The sequence below is a fragment of the Astyanax mexicanus genome, chromosome 1 (genome assembly GCF_023375975.1).
Source record: "Astyanax mexicanus isolate ESR-SI-001 chromosome 1, AstMex3_surface, whole genome shotgun sequence".
NCBI classification, from domain to species: domain Eukaryota; kingdom Metazoa; phylum Chordata; class Actinopteri; order Characiformes; family Acestrorhamphidae; genus Astyanax; species Astyanax mexicanus.
In genome coordinates, this window is record NC_064408.1 from 117,003,800 (window position 1) to 117,023,466 (window position 19,667).

The 19,667-nt window shown below is 36.6% G+C and overlaps 1 protein-coding gene across 2 annotated transcripts in view; it reads right to left on the reverse strand.

Moving 5' to 3' along the window:
• Positions 1-19,667, reverse strand: part of csmd3a (CUB and Sushi multiple domains 3a) — a 777,572-nt gene that overhangs the window by 252,406 nt on the left and 505,499 nt on the right. For both annotated transcript variants that reach the window (XM_049467549.1, XM_049467548.1), the window contains exons 35-36: positions 10,934-11,058; positions 7,906-8,002 (exon numbers count right to left, since the gene is read on the reverse strand). In XM_049467549.1, coding sequence (XP_049323506.1) covers positions 7,906-8,002; positions 10,934-11,058 — 222 coding nt within the window. The remainder of the gene's footprint in view (positions 1-7,905; positions 8,003-10,933; positions 11,059-19,667) is intronic.

Genomic DNA, 19,667 nt, shown 5'->3' on the forward strand with positions numbered 1-19,667 from the left:
CATTCTGCTCAAACTAATACCACACAAAAATGATATGTTTTTTTTTTTTTTTTGACAGCAGTGGCTTCCTCCGTGGTGTCCTCCCACGAACTCCATTCTTGTTTAATGTTTTCCTTATTGTAGATTTGTCATAAAAAATGTTAGCATGTGCCAGAGATTTCTGTAAGTCTTCAGCTGACACTCAAGGATTCTTCCTCACCTCATTGATCATTCTGCGCTGTGCTCTTGCAGTCACCTTTACAGGACTTTACCACCTAGAAAGAGTAGCAACAGTAACAGTGCTGAACTTTCTCCATTTGTAGAGTGTCTGTCTTACCGTGAACACATGAACATCAAGGCTTTTAGAGATACTTTTGTAAACTTTTCCAGCTTCATGCAAGTCAACAATTCTTGAATGTAGGTTTTCTGAGAGCTCTTTTGTGTGAGGCATGACTCAAGCATTTAAGCAATGCTTCTTAAGAACAGAAAACTTAAAACTGGTGTTTGTTTTTTTTATAGGGCAGGGCAGCTTTAACCAACACATCCAATCTCATCACATTGACTGACTCCTGACTCCTCCAATTAGTTCTTAGAAAAGTCATTCGCCGAGGAGTTCACATACTTTTTCCACCCTCACTGTGAATGTTAAGATGTTGTGTTCAATAAAATCATGCAAACATACATAATTTTTTGTGTAGTATTAGTATAAGCAGACTGTGTTTGTCCATTGTTGTGACTTAGATGAAGATCAGAACACATTTAATGACTAATTTATGCAGAAATCCAAGTAATCCCAAAGGGTTTACATACTTTTTCTTGCAACTGTAGTCTAGAACTATCACTACCACATTCTGTAAATAAGGTGAAATGAATGAACATATTCAGACACACTGTCCTGTAGTGATGCTCTCAGAATGTTCAGTTTAGGTCATGCTAGAATTTGACTTGGTTTTTTTTCTAATATCATGAAGTCGTAATGGGTGCAACCGCTAAAGGTTCAGAAAAACGAGATTTCCAGCTTTACTGCTTTGAAAGGAACGGGCAAAGTGATGAAGTAGTGTTGCTTTTGGCGGCGTTAGCGGTGGTCACACCTCGCCCATCAGCTCCCTGAAAATACAGCTCCAGAGCTCAGCCATGACAGATCAGGCTTTCTGCTGCTTTACGACCCCGCCTTCACCTCCCCGAGCCGAGCATCGCCCAACAAGCGCTACAGCCGCGGCTTTTACGAGCAGCCGGCTATTTGTCCTGCCAACTGCTGACAACAGTTATGAGCTAAAAGGCTTTAGAGCAGGGAGGAGGGATGGAGAGCCGGTGAGGGAGTCGGTGGCGTACAGTAAAGTGTCAGAAGTGCAGACACGACTGAGTGAATGTTACAAAACCTGCTATCTCTGAAATGGTGAAATGGCAACTTTATGGGAGAAGGGAAAATAAAACGCTAAAGTACTTTATTTTCACAGAATTTAGATACATTTTGGACCAGTTCTAGCTCTCTAGGTTGAGTATTTCTCTTTTTTAACCTTTAATTTTTGTTATTTGTTGAGAAGTGCACTCTACTTTTCACTCAAAACCAAATAATTGGGACAGCAATCAATTGATTAGGAAAAGAAAGGTTTATCCTGCTTTAGTTTGGAGTAACCTGTCTCTACTGTCCAAAGAAGACTTCCACATGTTTGTGGACATTTCTTACAATATCACTAATTGCTGACACAGTTTTCTATGTTCTCTGTTATCTCTGTGACAACTGTGTACTCTAGAACGATGGAGCGCCATCCAAGACATTTGGGATGAGTTGAAGAGTTGGGGATGAGTTGGGGATGAGTTAGGGTGGAGATAATTGAAAACTTTGATGTCACTAACTCTATTGGAACTGAATGCAATGCAATGAAATCCTCACAGCAATGCTCGGAAATCTAGTAGAAAATCTTTAAATGAATATCTTTTAAATGTAACCCTAACTCTAACCCTAACATCAACCATAAATTAACCCTAAAACTAACTAAACTAACCCTAACCCAAACCTTAACCTAAACATTAAATTAAACTGTAAACCTAGTCTTAAATGTTAAAAAGTGGCAGTCAGTATTATTTTGTAATTTTTGTATTTTCTAAACTGAAAGCAGAAGCATTTCTGAGTGGATTGAAGGGATAAAATATTGTATTTAATGGTACCAGTGTGCTGAAAAGACCATCCCTGCTAAGCCTAATAATATATTCATTCTAAAAACTGTGGTGTCAGTTCACTTTTCACAGGAGTTTTTATGGCCACGTCATGTGTCTTTACGTACTTATGTCACACGTACAACCTCTAAAAGAGGATCCGGCTCAGTTTTACTGAACGCGAGCGGCTGGTGGAGCAATGGAGACTTCAGAAGAGGAAACTCAGAGCTCAGTAGCTCATTCACTCAAAGTAAAAACAAAGAAACGAATGGTTGAAGTTTCTGAGTGAGCGTTCTCTGTCTTTCTCTCTGTCTCTCTCTCTCTCTCTCTCTCTCTGACTGAACATAACCTGGAATCGGATTCATCCTCTCTGAAAGGAGGCCGCATCACACCCGCCCAGTTTAAAATTATTCTTTGGCATGCTCGGTGCAATTACCCATTCTCACCAGAGAGGACCCTCAATACCCCAAATCCCAAAACTTACGGACATCAGCTTTAAAATTAGAGTTTGGGTTAAATTGAGTTGGGTGTAGGTTGCATTTAATAGAGAATCAATTACTTTTTTTTCACTTTTTACAGTTTAGTTACATTTAATAGGCAAGCAGGTAAATTTTGGTTAAATGTTAATTAAGCATATATGAAGCATTAATAATGGACCATCCAAATAAAATGATACCACCAATCTTCCCTGCACTGCAAAAAACATTTGCAAAAAAATGTTTTTAAAATGCAGTTAAATTGAGACATAATGCTTAAATTATGCAAAAAAAAAAAACTGCCAATGGGGTAAGCAAACTTTTCTTATACAGTATTCTTAAAATAAGCAATGACAAAGCCTTAAAATGTGAGTGAAGTAAGACTCAAATCAAGCAAAAATATTGTATTTTTTGCTTAAATTTCTACACAAGTATCAGAATAACTTGACTGGTTTATTTTGAGTTCAGATTACTTAAAATAAGGTGAAAATTCTAAGTACGACCGAATATGATAATTATTCCTAAAATAAGTAAAACAATCTTACATTTACACAGTGCTTAGTAATACTTGAAATACTTCTTATCAGAGCAAGAAATAAGATTTATTGCTTTGAAACTAGATAATTTCACTTGCTAAGATGTTGTTTTTTGCAGTGTATAGAGTAGAGACAGTTACTCCAACAAAAGCAGGATCAACTATTATTAAAACACATGATTTTGGAATGAACAGACGCTCAATACCCTTGTTCATATCATTGCTGTCCAATGAAAAACAAGTATCTTCAAAACAGCTACTTTACAGGAGAGAGAAGAAAACTTCTAAAGTTTCAATGGAAGTCAATGTAAAAAGAGTTGATTTTAGGTCATTTTAAAGTATTTCTATTGGTTGATTCATCGAGAAATTTTGACACAGTGTAAGGGACAAATTATGTAGTAAACTAAAAATCGACAAAAATTAAGGGTACCCTTTTAAAATAAGACTACCTTTATAAAGGGTTAATAAATGGTTTACAATTAGTTTATTAATGGTTACTAATTAGGTTGTAAATGCCTTAAAATAATTAATAATCAGTTATAACACATACGTAGAAAGGGCAACAATGACCTGTTGTTTGCCAAATAGTGAACCCACAGCCATCTATACTGCTGCCCTTTCTGCGTATGCGTTATAACTGATTATTAATTATTTTTAAGGCATTTAGAACCTAGTTAGTAACCATTAATAAACTAATTGTAAACCATTTATAAACCCTTTATAAAGGTAGTCTTATTTTAAAGTGGTACCAAAATGGGATACTTGTTTTTCATTGGACAGCAACAATATAGCATATATACTTTTGCTGTACATGAGTCTAAAGTCATCATATCCAGTAAAAGATGTCAGTTAGAGGGTTGTAAATCCAGGGGTGTTGTTCTAAATGAACGCTGTGGCTTCATCCAATACCTTATAGAAGAAAAACTCATCAACCAGTATCAGTACCTGACCTCACTAATGCTCTAGGATGGCCTTCAAGTGTGTTCCAACATCCAGAGTAAAGCCTTCCCAGAAGAGCAGAGGTTGATACTCCAGCAAAGGTTGAACAAATCCCTGATTAATCCCCTGGATTTCAGAAACACTGAATGGGCAGGTGCCTACAAATGCTACAGTATCATCTGGATTAGCACTCCGTATCACTCTCTGAATCAGTGTGTGTTATGCTGTTTACACTGATATGAACATGTTATAAACACTTTAGCACAGATACGTTTATGATACATTTATGATACGTTTATGGCAGATTGGCCATATAGACACGTTTTGACAAAAAGGTGTACCATATACATACAGCTCTGGAAAATACAGCTCTCTGATTTTGCTATTTATAGGTTTATGTTTGAGTAAAATGAACATTGTTGTTTTATTCTATAAACTACAGAAAACATTTCTCCCAAATTCCAAATAAAAATATTGTAATTTAGAGCATTTATTCACAAAAAATGAGAAATGGCTGAAATAACAAAAAAGATGCAGAGCTTTCAGATCTCAAACAATGCCATAAAAAACAAGTTCATATTTATAAAGAGTTTAGAAATCAATATTTGGTAGAATAACCCTGGTTTGTAATCACAGTTTTTATGCATCTTGGCATCATGTTCTCCTCCACCAGTCTTACACACTGATTTTGGATAACTGTATGACTTTAATCCTGGTACAAAAATTCAAGCAGTTCAGCTTGGTTTGATGGCATGTGATCATCCATCTTGCTCTTGATTATATATTTTTATATTTTTAAGTGGTCTCTTATATATTTTTTTCCAGAGCTGTATGTAGGGATATCTTGATTGGCTAGCGATGTAGAACAAGGTCCAATGTTAGCATTGGACAGCACATCACAGAAAGCTAGCTGGTTAACCAGCTATAGACAGCATAATGTAAGTTGAAGTTGGCTTTGGTCTTTTTGGGCCATCTAGTGTGGTCATGTTGGTAAACTAGCCTGGTCATACTTGTCTACCAGCTTGATCCTGCTGGCATTGGTCAAAATTGTGAAAAGTATTCCCCTGCATTAGTCTGTAGGTAGAAGTATAGATACAAGGGTTTAAAATACATCTGTAGAAGTTGAAGTATCAACTGAAGCTTTTTACTATTTAAGTAAAAGTGTAAAAATAAAAAACAAGTACCAGCTTGCTCATGTTGGTCTACTTGCATAGTCATAGTGGTTGACCAGCTTGGCCAGATTTGGTTTTAGCGAATATCATGCTTGGAAAAGTTGGTCCAAACTGATAGAACAGCTAAATTAACCATCAAACTCAAACCTATGTTGGTCCAACTTGACCAAATTGACCAGTTTATTCTGGCCATGCTGGTTACGTAGTAATTCCCACTTTCAAAGTTGTGAAAAGTATTTACATTCATTACTCTGTAGGTAGAAGTAAAGATACTACTCTACAGGGTCTACATGGTTTAAAATACTTCTGTAGAAGTTGAAGTATCAACTCAAGCTTTTTACTCTTTAAGTAAAAGTGTAAAAGTATCAACCAAGTACCAACTTGCTCATGTTGGTCTACTAGCATAGTTATAGTGGTTGACATAGTGATGACATAGTGCTTGGGCAGTTTGGTCCAAACTGATAGAACAGCTAAATCAACCATCAAACTCAAACCTATGTTGGTCCAACTTGACCAATTTGACCAGTTTGATCTGCCCATGCTGGTACTTGTTCCCACTTGACATTCATTACTCTATATGTATAAGTATAGATACTAAGGTTTAAAATACTTCTGTAGAAGTTGAAGCATCAAATCAAGCTTTTTACCCTTTAAGTAAAAATGTAAAAGTACCAAACAAGTACCAACTTGCTCATGTTGGTCTACTCAAACTTATTAAACTCAAACCTATGTTTATCCAAGTTGACCAGTTTAATCTGTCCATGCTGTTTATGTAGCAGTTCCCACTTGTTCCCACTTTCAATGTTGTGAAAAGGATTGACAATCATTACTCTACAGGGAGAATTATGAATACTAGGGTTTAAAATATTCCTGTAGAAGTTGAAGTATCAACTCAAGCTTTTTACTCTTTAAGTAAAAGTGTAAAAGTATCAACCAAGTACCAACTTGCTCATGTTGGTCTACTAGTATGCTCAGTGGTTGCCATAGTGATGACATAAAGCTTGGGCAGTTTGGTCCAAACTGAAAGAACAGCTAAATCAACCATCAAACTCAAACCTTGAGTTGGTCCAACTTGACCAATTTGACCAGTTTAATCCGGCCATGCTGGTAACGTAGCAGTTCCCACTTGTGCCTACTTTCAAATACTTTGTGAAAAGTATTGCCATTCATTACTCTGTAGGTAGAAGTACCAATCAAGTACCAACTTGCTCATGTTGGTCTACTTGCATAGTCATAACAGCTAAATCAACCATCAAACTCAATCCTATGTTGGTCCAACTTGACCAAATTGACCAGTTGAATCTGGCCATGATCATGATAATCTGGTTACGTAGCAGTTCCTACCTGTTCCCACTTTAAAAGTTGTGAAAAGTATCTTCATTCATTACTCTGTAGGTAGAAGTATAGATACTAGAGTTTAAAATACTTCTGTAGAAGCTGAAGTATCAACTCAAGCAAGTACCAACTTGCTCATGTTGGTCTACTAATATGGTCATAGTGGTTGACATAGTGATGACATAGTGCTTGGGCAGTTTGATCCAAACTGATAGAACAGCTAAATCAACCCCAAATCAAACTCAAACCTTGAGTTGGTCCAACTTGACCAATTTGACCAGTTTGAGTTGACCATGCTTGGTAATTCAGCAAAAATATGCATAGCATGATTATGTCAATGTTATGTAGCAGTTACTAAATGTTTCTACCTGGAAACTAAGGAAGTTCTAGCCTGCTTCTTTACCTACTACTCTAGGACTGACTCTATCAGGCCTCTCCTTTTGCCCTGAGTCATATTTTTTCACGGGCGAGTCATTTCTCCCGTAGACGATCCTTCTCTCTCTGCGTAACTTCCTTTAATCTTTCATTTGCCGCCCAGGCAGATTAAACGTCAAGCTGTCAACAATAGTTAATGCTCCGTCTGAGAGGGGTGCCATCTGTTAAGGTCACCGCAAATTTATTTTTTTAGCGTCTCCCCGTGTTGTTTTGGGGGTGAATGTGAGCGGTGATGGGGGCGGCGATTGGAGACGGTGGCGTGGAGGGGACAAATAATTAAAATCCGTCCTCCGAATTTCGGCGGGGAGCCTCTTCCTCCTCCTCCTCCTCCTCATCCTTTTCATTTCAGTTTTTCAGGCTCGGCTCGGTGAATCTCTGGCGTGAGGCTGATAGCATCCCGTCTCCTTCCCTGTCTCTCACCAGGGCGACTCCCATTCCACCCCCGCTGCTTATGAAGCTGTTGATGCATCATGTTCAGTGACAGCTCAAATATTGATGTGCTTTGGATGATAAAACAAATCTCTAGATGAAAGCCGGGCAGCATATGGTACCAAAACAACAAAAAGAAAAAGGCTTATCTTCAAGAACAAGACTGGCTCTCTGCGTTGGGCCTCTTGGGCGAGAAAACCTCAGCGAAAAGAAAGAAACTACGCCAAGGTCGCCTCACGCTTACCGAACAAGCGTAAAGCGCCATGCATCACAGACGGCTCAATATTGAAGGAGCTTTGTTGCAAATATCCTCTGCATTTCTGCAGATACAGAATCAATTTTAGCGCTACACTACAGCAGACACTGGAACTCGCCTTGTTCAACGTGTTTCATCTCCTTCATCACTTCACAAGCCCACTTCTGCCCTTCTCTCGTTCCGCAGACTCACCTGAATAGCTGCCCAGTCTGGGAGCGTTGCCGTCGGTGCCGTCGTAGAAGTCCAGCGAGTCCCAGTTGTGCTCGGTGGAGAAAGTCACCACTGTGATCTACAGAAGAATCAAACAGTGCAGTGAGTTTAGATCACCTCCCTCACCTGGAGAAAGCTTCTTAGCATCACTTACAGCAGATACTTTTCCCTTATATGGGTCTTATATTGCTTTAAACTCTGCTTTAAACACTTTACATTAAGTGTTGACTAACTAACATGAATTAATGCATTAGTTACCATAAATAAGAATGAGGTAATACATTTACAAAGCTTAGGTAATGGTAATTAAACACGGAACTACAGCATTAATTAAAGTTATTTTATTTTTTTTTTTTATAATTTTATTTCTAATTTTTCCCATTTTCTTCCCAATTTACACGGCCAATTACCCAACCCATTCATTAGGACTCCCCCTATCACTAGTGATACCTCAACACACCAGGAGGGTGAAGACTAGCACATGCCTCCTCTGATACATGTGAAGTCAGCCACCGCTTCTTTTCGAGCTGCTGCTGATGCAGCATTGCCGGTACATCAGCTCACAGACGCCCTGTGCTGCAGACATCACCATAGGAGTGATGTGGGGAAAGAGCGCCATCTACCCACCCAGAGGGAGCAGGGCCAATTTTGCTCCCTCTAACGCCGGCAGCTTGATGGCAAAGCTGCATGAGCTGGGGTCCGAACCTGCGACCTCCCGCTCATATCATTCACATTAATTTCAGTGAATCATTTTTTAAGATGAACATATATATATATATATATATATATTTTTTTTTTATCATATACTTTATTAATGTTAGGTAAACAAGTAACAACTGCATTAGTTCATCTCCTTGTCATTTGATTGTGTGCATACGGTAATCGTAAAAGTAAATATTAGTCTGCATTGTGCTTATGCTTCATTTCATATATATGTCTGAGTTTAACTTACATGTAGAAATTGTAAATATAAACCATGATGAACCAATAATGCCTTGTGTTCAGCATTATTACCATCTGTTAAAAGTTACTAAACACTTATACAGACAGCTCTGTTCAGTAAAATAAATATATACTTGATGTAAAGTGAAATTGAAATAATTATAATCCATGTACAGATGTATTTCCAATAGAAGTAAAAACATAAAATATATAATATTATATTAGTTAACTGACATCAGTAAAGTAAGTAACCGGCTACCACTGCATAAGTGTTATCACAGCCAAATATATTTATAACTAATATTTAATGAATAAATATTTAACAATGACAGTATGCATAGCTGCAGCATATAAGCACACGGCAAGAAAAGCAGTTGTTACTTGTTTACCCAACATTAGTTAACATTGTTAATGAAACGTATGATTTATTGTTCATCTTAACAAATGCTGTACTTCAAACGTTAGCTCATGTAAAACTACGCAGTAGTTCCGTGTTTAATTAACATTACCTAAGCATTGTTAATGTATTACCTCATGTCTTATTCATGGTAACTAATGCATTAATTCATGCTAGTTAGTCAACACTTAATGTAAAGTGTTACCAATAAAGCATTACATATGTTAAAACTTATACTGTTACTTCTGTTGTAGAGATTTCAGTTCATATCAATAAATATATCAATATATTCATGTTATCAAACTATTTTATACAATACATACAAAATGATGGTAACATTTTACAATAAGTTTGCATGTTATCAGTAATTAACAGTACAGACCACAGTAATAAACATTGTTAAACGGTTAAGTAATCTATCAAGTAAACTATCATTTACAGACACTAGTTAAGACTTTATTAAACATGATTATTTTTGAAAGCTTATTAATATTGTTAATCCTTTTATATTTTTATTAATAACTACTAATAGTTTAAAATAGTGTAATGATTTATAATGTCTTAACTAGTGTCAATTAATCATTAGTTGAGACAATCATCAGCCATAAATACTGTTAATTAATGCACACTTATTGCAATGTGGTACTATATGTATGAAAAGCTCTGGAAAAATAAGAAAAAAGAGACAATTCAGTTTCTGAATCAGTTTCTCTGATTTTGCTATTTATAGGTTTATATTTGAGTAAAATGAACATTGTTGTTTTATTCTATAAACTACAGACAACATTTCTCCCAAATTCCAAATAAAAATATTCTCATTTAGAGCATTTATTAGCAGAAAATGAGAGATGGCTGAAATAACAAAAAAGATGCAGAGCTTTCAGACCTCAAATAATGCAAAGAAAACAAGTTCATATTCATAAAGTTTTAAGAGTTCAGAAATCAATATTTGGTGGAATAACCCTGGTTTATAATCACAGTTTTCATGCATCTTGGCATCATGTTCTCCTCCACCAGTCTTACACACTGCTTTTGGATAACTTTATTCCACTCCTCGTGCAAAAAGTCAAGCTGTTGCGTATTAGAGGGGGTGTGCATATATATGCTGTGCATCAAAGGGTTAAAAAAAGAGCTAAAAACTAAAAGTTACAGTTAGAGAAGATGATTTTCCATCAGCAGTTCACGCACACATACACACACACACACACACACACACACACACACACACACACACACACACACACACACACACACAAACACACAAACACACACACACATACACACACACACACACACACACACACACACACACACACACACACACACACACACACACACAAACACACAAACACACACACACATACACACACACACACACACACACACACACACACACACACACACACACACACACACACACACACACACACACACACACACACACACAGGGTATCCAGGCAGTTTTCTGAAGTCTAGGCTAGATATTGTGCTGCAAACTGCCAGACCACTCTAAACAGAGAATTAATAATTCACTAATTCAATAGCTGTGTAAAGAAGCTCCCCTCTCTGTTTAACTTTCATCCCCACATCTCTTTAAGAGAGAGAGGTAAAGAGAGAGAGAGAGAGAGAGAGAGATGAAAGGAATAAAGGAAAAGGTGTTTTTTGTCTCACTTGGATTCCGGCTCCCTCCGGCACGAAGACCTTCCACACACAGTTCAGGTGATTGTCATACGGATCAGGATAACCCGGAGACAGGATGGTCCCCCGGCGCGCCGTCAGGACCCCTCCGCAGGGAACTGGGGGAACACACAGGAACACGACAGGAAGCGTGAAGATCTGGACACGGCAAAGCAGTGGGCTCTCGCCAAGAATAAAAAAAAAATAAATAAATAACTTAAGCTTTTAAAACCACTAGATAAACACATTAAAGCAGCAGTCCTTAATCATTTTTCTTTTAATCTAAAAGAAGTAGAGTTTCTGGATGCAGAAATGGAAAATATATATATATATATATATATATATATTATAATAAATGGTATCAGTGTGCTTCTGCCACCATTCCTGCAAAGCCACATACTGTATATTCATTTTTCCCAAAAATCGTCAGTGTATCTTATAATCCAGTGCACATTATGTATGAATTTTATCAGTCAGGTATTAAGGAGCAGTAAAGCCACTCTGCTGAAGTACATAGCTATACAGGGTGTTTCAGTTTAGTTCTCCAGCACGAAGACTGGAACAATATTAGCATTAGCCGCTAACTGTGCTAAGAGCTTCACCGTTTCACCGTTCAGAGGTGAGTATATCATCCTGTAGCCTGCTGAAAACCCCGACTAGCACTGCGGGAGCAGCATTAGCATTAGCTGCTAACCATGCTAAACGCTAGCTCTTTCACCATTTAGAGGTGAGTATATTTTTAACTGTAGTCTGCACATTTACCGTGTTATGATAAGCTACTGGGATGAAATCGCTAGCTAATATCGTCCTGGCTTACTGGCTTACTGGAACACTCAGGGTTCCTCAGAGTAGTGCTGTCAGATACCATTAGCAGCTAACCACTAGTGTTTAGCCACTAATGCTAATGCTCTGGTCTTAGTGATGGAGAAATTTGGGAAAACTTACTAAACTTACTGTAAATGAACAAAAGTACTTTACTCACCCAAATAAACAGTTTTCACAAGAGAAATCTGTGTAGATTTACATGATTTATTTATTTTTTTTAAGAATTACAGTTTCGTTTGCTTAGCTTAGCTTTACATAATTTACGCCCCACTACTCAGAAGGTGAGACCTGCTGAATTAGAAGGAAAACATGGTGACACCCCTGTTCCTTACTTTTGCAGCTTAAAATGCACCTTAAAATCCAGTGCGCCTTATGTAGGAAAATAAACCAAAAAATAGATGTTCTTTGATAGTGCACCTTATAATCTGGCACGCCTTATAGTGCAAAAAAAGCTGAGAAATGACTACCTGATAAATATATATACAACAACAAAAAAATATATATATAAACAGCAATCTCTTGCCAGAGAAACAGAAAAAAAACAGCAAAAAAAAGGAAAATAACAGAAGGAATTTGAGAAAAACAGGAGAAAGAAGTACCGTAATAGAAACCTGATGAAGCAGCAGCCTTCAAAAGCGCTAGATAAGCACACTGAAGACGTGCAGGTGTACAACACTGGAGAGACCTCTCAAAAAAGAAGGGAAAAAACTGGAGGAGAAAACAGTATTGATTGCCCTGAGGCGGTAATATTCTCCCCACCAAATGGGCCCATTAGTCAAGAAGAGTCTGACAACTTCCAAAAGCGGTGTAAGTGCGCTGGAAACGCTGTTCATTTCCACAGTAAAGGAAATAAGAGCTAATCACACAAAGAGAAAAGGAGCCGCTGATTCTAAAAAACAGCAGCCAGACACTCGGAAACTAATGCAGGAGAAACATTACAATTAAACACAGTACAATAGCAGACATAATAGCCTCAGGATTCATCCTATTTAGCTCTTGATTTATGAGTTTTCATACATGAACACCATGGATCTCATAACTGAGCCTCGGGTGCCTGTGACCTTGTTGCTGGATCACCGGCTGTCCTACCTTGGAGCACTTTTGGCAGGAAATCACCACTGCATACCAGAAACAACCCCAAAAAAAAAAAATACAATGCATGATGATTTTTTTTTGGAGATGTTCTGACCCTTCAATCGTCTAGCTAACACAGCTTGGTTCTATGTAAGTGACTAAGATTTATAAGGTAGAGTCACCTGGAATGTTCAGGCGTTCAGTTAAAAGCTGTGCTGAACTCATCAAGAGTTGATAACTTGTATTTCTTGTCTATTTATGTGTTTAAATTTGAGTTTTATTTTTATGTTTTTGATGTAAAATGCTCAAAAAGACCCAATAAATCTCTAACCAAACAACATTACAATTTCTCAATACTCGGTTTCGATACATCAGCTCACAGACGCAGCCTTGTGCTGATCGACATCACCCTAGGAGTGATGAGAAGAAAGAGCGCCATCTACTGTACCCACCCAGAGAGAGCAAGGCGAATTGTGCTCTCTCAGGGCTCTGGCAGCTGATGGATAAAGCAAATACCTGTTAACGTGTTTACATGAACTACATAAGAAGAACAGTTGCAATATAATTCCAAATCGGAAAACTTATTACACAATTTATTCTCTAAATCTTACTAAATATTAAAAAAAAAATCACACAATTGAGAAACATAGGAGGATGAAAATCTAAAGATTGAGAAGTTGAACATCCATGACTATGACCTATTTCCTTTATTGGATTATATTTTATGAATAAAAAACATATATTTGAGATATAATATTACAATCAGTGATAAACTGAAGTAAACATTTCTGAGGGACGAAGGTTTTGTAGGAAAAAAAAAGACTGGTATAAAATGCACCCCCCTAAACTATATTAAATACACAATTTGTCTGATGTTTAGACACTTCAATCGTCTAGCTATTACTGTTTGGTTCTATGTAAGTGACTAAGCTTTATGAGGTAGAGTCAGCTGGAATGGGAGCTGTCAGTTAACCCTCCTTTTACGTTAATAATTTACTAACATCTTTTATGTTTGGCTATTTTAAATTACAGAAAATTATTATATAATATTAAGATTTTTACCCAAGTTTATGTCATATGCTATATGTGTTTGTTGACTACTTAAGTAACCATTTAAAAAAATTATATACCCTCCATATGTGACTATGGAGAAATTTGCACATCACCATAAAATCTCATTGATTTAACTAAAATTGAAAATAAAGATCTTATTGGTATTTTAATGTCTTCGTATTATTGCTAAGTAAAGTTTTTTGTAATATAAAACCATTAGAATTTAAAATAGTAACATGTATTATGTTTGGGGTCAAAATTGATTTGTATAAACCTTTAATATATCTGCATTACTGCTATGTTGTGTAAACTATCAATATATTTGTAGGAACAATATATTCCTCCACTGAAATTTCTCATGAGAATGATATTTCTCCGCCCCCCTGTCGAATGAACTATCAGTGTTTCTTGCACTTATACATACATAATTATGTTATTTTAGGGCTGTAAAGTTTTTTAAAGATTATTTTACACAAATGAAACCTAAAAAAAATTCTAAAAAAGTCAACAAATATGAAGTTAAATAAAATAATATTAAGTGCTTATTTAAAGGCGTTAAACATGAATGAGGTCAAATTGACCCCAAACACAATAGGAGGGTTAACAGCTGTGCTGAACTTATCAAGAGTTAATTATTAACTACTCATCAAGAGTTGATAACTTGAATATCTTGTCTCTTAATGTGCAATCTCTCTTAATGTGTTTAAATTAGAATTTTATTTTTATGTTTTAGATGAAAAATGCTCAAAAAACTCAATAAAATCAACAACTTTACAATTTCTCAATACTCGGTTTAGATACATCAGCTCACAGATACCTTGTGCTGATCGACATCACCCTAGGAGTGATGAGAAGATGATCTACTGTACCCACCCAGAGAGCAAGGCCAATTGTGCTCTCTCAGGGCTCCGGCAGCTGATGGATAAAGCAAATACCTGTTAATGTGTTTACATAAACTACATAAGAAGAACAGTTACAATATAATTCCAAATGGGAAAACTTATTACACAATTTATTCTCTAAATCTTACTGAACATTTAAAAAAAATAAAAAAGAAGTATAGAAATATAGGAGGATGAAAATCTAAAGATTGAGAAGTTGAGCATCCATGACTATGACCTATTTCCTTTATTGGAATATATAATTATAAATAAACACATATATTTGAGATATAATATTACAATCAGTGATAAACTGAAGTAAACATTTCTGAGGGAAAAAAAAAGACTGGTAGAAAATGCACCCCCCTAAACTATATTAAATACACAATTTGTCTGATGTTCTGACCCTTCAATTGTCTAGCTAACACAGCTTGGTTCTATGTAAGTTACTAAGATTTATGAGGAAGAGTCACCTGGAATGTTCAGGCTTTCAGTTAACAGCTGTGCTGAACTCATCAAGAGTTAATTACTAACTTGAATTGCTTGTCTTTTATTTTTTGTTTGAGAGCATCAGTTGTAAAGTAGTGAAGAGGTAGAGTTACAGGTATACAGTGAATAGTGATTTTTTTAATAATGTTCTAATCCAGATAATGAGAAGTAAGAACTACTTAACTAAATAAAGAAAATAATTTTTTAATCTCTTTTCAAAGTGGCCATAAAATGCTAAAATGCAATTTTTGCCTTTTTTAAAGTATCAGTCCTGATGCTCTCGTTCTGTCTGCTCTGGACTCTGAACTACAAAACAAAGACTCCACTTCCCAGCATGCACTCACACCAGACTTCCCTGACTCTCTGACTCTGCTGAGCATGTGACGCTACAACGTTCTCTCTCCCCCAGTTACTGATTGTTTCCACCTGTCCTGTCTAGTATAGGTCCCCATTAGTTTGCTCTGTTCCCTGCTGAGTATTGCATGTAGTTCGCTAGCTTTCTACACAGCATTTACTTTGTTACAAACTTGTTTTTGATTCCAATCTTTGATTTTTACCTTGCCTTTCCATTTGCTTGTTTCTGTTGCCAAATTATTTTTTGTATTTTTTGACTACTCTTTTGCCTTGCCCCTTATCTACTGGATTCTGTATGATGTTGTTTTGCCTGACTATGCTTTGTCATGTTGTTTATATTTGCTGCCTTATTGTTATTGACCCTGCCTGTCCCTTATATATATATATATATATCGCAATATTGACCACGTCCCTCGACCACTGGCCCCATAATGTATGCTTAGCGCCACCAGTTCTATATAGACTCAACGCACTACAACACCCAACACACTTCTACACCCAATGCAACTCCACACTGTGCCTGAGGCTGCACCCGGTCTCACAATAAGAAAAAGTGTTAAAAGTGTTACTGTGTCGTCTCTATTTGAAAGCTAGACAACAGTCCACATATGAGAGTCACGTAGCGCTGTCCTCACTTTGCTGAAGCAAATCTCTCAAAAGGCAGTCTAATTAGTTTCAATATCAAATAGGAAATTACCTCTGAGATCCAGGAATACACACAGCGGCAGACTACAGATTAAACATGCTACAGACAAAAAGTCTGAGGTGTTTTTCTAAATATAAATATAAAGTTTTCCAGGAAACATACTCAACATCTGCTCATTTTAACACAGAAATACAGCTGGATTTAGGGCGTGTCCGCGTGTCTTTGGTATCGTGATGGTGAAATGTGCAAAAGGCATGTACTAGTTCTCTTAACCCTTTAAACTCTAGTCTGTCTTTTGACTGTCTAGTCAAAAGTCTAGACTTTTGTTGTGTTTTTTCTCTGTTTTTGTTTTCAGTTCCTCTTTCAGCTCTTATAACACAGTAATTATATCAGACATTTACATGCCCTGATCTCTTTTACTCCAGAAGACATACGGCTGCTCAAAAATATAATCATTTCAACTGTAAAAGGAAGCAGAATTGTAATATTTTCCTGGAACTGATCATGTTTTGCTCAAAATTTTACCAAGCGCCTGCTTTTTTTTTTTTTTTTTTACTTATTTTTGAATGTAAAGACTTTAAATATATTCACACCTAAGATATCTTTTCAAAAATGGTTAGACTAGAGTGTTTATGAGTATATGAAAGCATAAGAATATTGATTATGATAGTTCATTACATGGTTTATTAATTATTACTTTGATAAAATACATGGAGAAACAGCATCAGGCGGAGTTATTTTTCTTGATAATCAATAATCACACCTCTAGGATACATGTAGATACTAAAACCTGACACTCAGAGCAGCCTATGCCTTTCAGTATTTTAATCAGAAAACACAAAGAAAACTAGATACAAAAAATTTTACTTTTTAGTCTAAATAAATAAAAATATTTAGTGCAAAATAACTACTTAGTAAAAATGTGCGAGTAAAATAAAAACTATATAAAGTAGTGCGCACACCATACCTAGCTTTAGTTTGAGTAAAGCAGGTAGTTTCACACTTTTTCTGTGGACACTTTTGAGTCTTTATTTACTGATATTATTTGGTTTGAAACATCATATAAATATGTTTGAAGCACTAAAGGTAAATAATATCGGTTGGGGAAGGAGATCTCACTTTTTTAGGTGTTTTTCTCAATGGGTTTCTTGTAGATTTAGCTTTACCGCACTGGGATGTGATCACTATTTTAATTTTTTATTTTTATGCTATCTAAGTTCCGCCCTTTCTAACCATATATGGATTATGTTTATGTATGAAGTTTATGTGTCAAGTTGACCCCAGCAATTTTAAACTATACAGAAAATGTATATATATGCTAATAACTTTTAACCCAAGTTTCTGTCACATGCTTTATTTGCTTGTTGACTACTTAAATAGTCATTTCAAAAAGTTCTACCACCCCCTTATACATCCAGAATACATGTAATGTGACTATTTAGAAATATGTACATCACCATAAAATCTCACTGATTTACTTAAAATACTTGAAAATAGAGATCTTATTGGTATTTTAATGTATTTATATTGTTTTTAAGTAAAACTTTTTGTAGTCTAAAATATTAAGACTTAAAATATTTAATGTTATTAACAATAGAATCACATATTATTTCAAACCAGTTATTTAACAAGTTGTCCCCATTAAATAAGGAAAAGTCACTAAATATGAAGTAAATAAAATTATAGTAACTGCTTATTTAAAGGCGTTAAACAATGAATGGGGTCAAATTGACCCCAAACATAATAGGAGGGCTAAGAGGCGGGTGAGCTCTGACTTTGGCACATTCATATCTTAACAGCGTAGAGCTTTTTGTGCGTCTCAGCAGAGGATATAGACCTGCTCACACTGTTCACGCTGTGAAGATACACCAGCAGCTCATTTAAGGGAAAAGCAATGCTTTTATATTTTATTGCAATTTTATTATTATTTTTTTCTTTATTGCAGAAAGACTGGCTTAGTTAGTAGTTTGTTGTAGTCGTGATAAACTCTGCTTTCTATCATCACCACAGTAAAGATATCAGAGTTATTAATTTCCTCTACAGTGATCCATTTCCCACCAAACCCCCCACTCTCAGCGACTGAATAATTCACAAATCCTGATTCAGTGGAATTTCCCTTTAAAAGCACAGACTGAAGGGTGTTTTTCATCCCCTCGTTCTGCTGTCCTGCTTTAAGTGAGCTTCACTCCAGCTCTTAAGAGTAAATCTGGGTTCTGAATCCTGCGCTGCTTTTTATAGGCCTGGCTCTGCTCTGCATAAAACACATTAGGAATTCATCATTTTCAATAATTCAGCCTCATCCCCACATTGATTCCCCTTGATGTTTCCTCTTACAATATTTCACCCTGCTGAACTGAGGCCTGTGCACCTGCTGAAGATGCTAAACTGCTTTCTATGTGTCATTTGTGAACATTGTAAGTACAGTACAGGCCAAAATTTTAGACACACCTTCTCATTCGATGCTTTTTCTTTATTTTCATGATTATTTACATTGTAGATTCTCACTAAAGGCATCAAAACTATGAATGAACACGTGGAGTTTTATGTACTTAACAAAAAATGAGCTGAACCTCCACAGTCACCGGACCTGAACCCAATCCAGATGGTTTGGGGTGAGCTGGAGCACAGAGTGAAGAAGGCAGAGGAGCAACAAGTGCTAATAAACACCTCTGGGAACTCCTTCCTTCAAGACTGTTGGAAAACTTTTCATTTCAGGTGACCACCTCTTAAAGCTCATTGAGAGAATGATGCCAAGAGATGCCAGTGAGAACATACAGGGGTTGAACAATGAAACTGAAACACCTGGTTTTAGAGCACAATAATTTATTGTGGTGACGGATAGTTCTGGTGGAAACAGGAGAGTTGAGGTGCACATTGAATTCTGCCGTGATTTGATCAGCCGTGGTTTTATGTTTTTCGGATACAATCCGGGTTAGCACCCGAACATCCCTTTCAGACAGCTTCCTCTTACAGCGTCCACAGTTAATCCTGTTTGATGTGGTTGGTCCTTCTTGGTGGTATGCTGACATTACCCTGGATACCGTGGCTCTTGATGCATCACAAAGACTTGCTGTCTTGGTCACAGATGCGCCAGCAAGATTTGCGCCAACAATTTGTCCTCTTTTGAACTCTGGTATATCACCCATAATTTTGTGTGCATTGCAATATGTTGAGCAGAACTGTGCTCTTACCCTGCTAATTGAACCTTCACACTCTGCTCTTACTGGTGCAATAATGTGCAATTAATGAAGATTGGCCACCAGGCTGCTCCAATTTAGCCATGAAACCTCCCACACTAAAACGACAGGTGTTTCAGTTTCATTGTCCAACCCCTGTACAATGTAAATAGTCATGAAAATAAAGAAAACGCATTGAAAAAGAGAAGGTGTGTCCAAACATTTGGCCT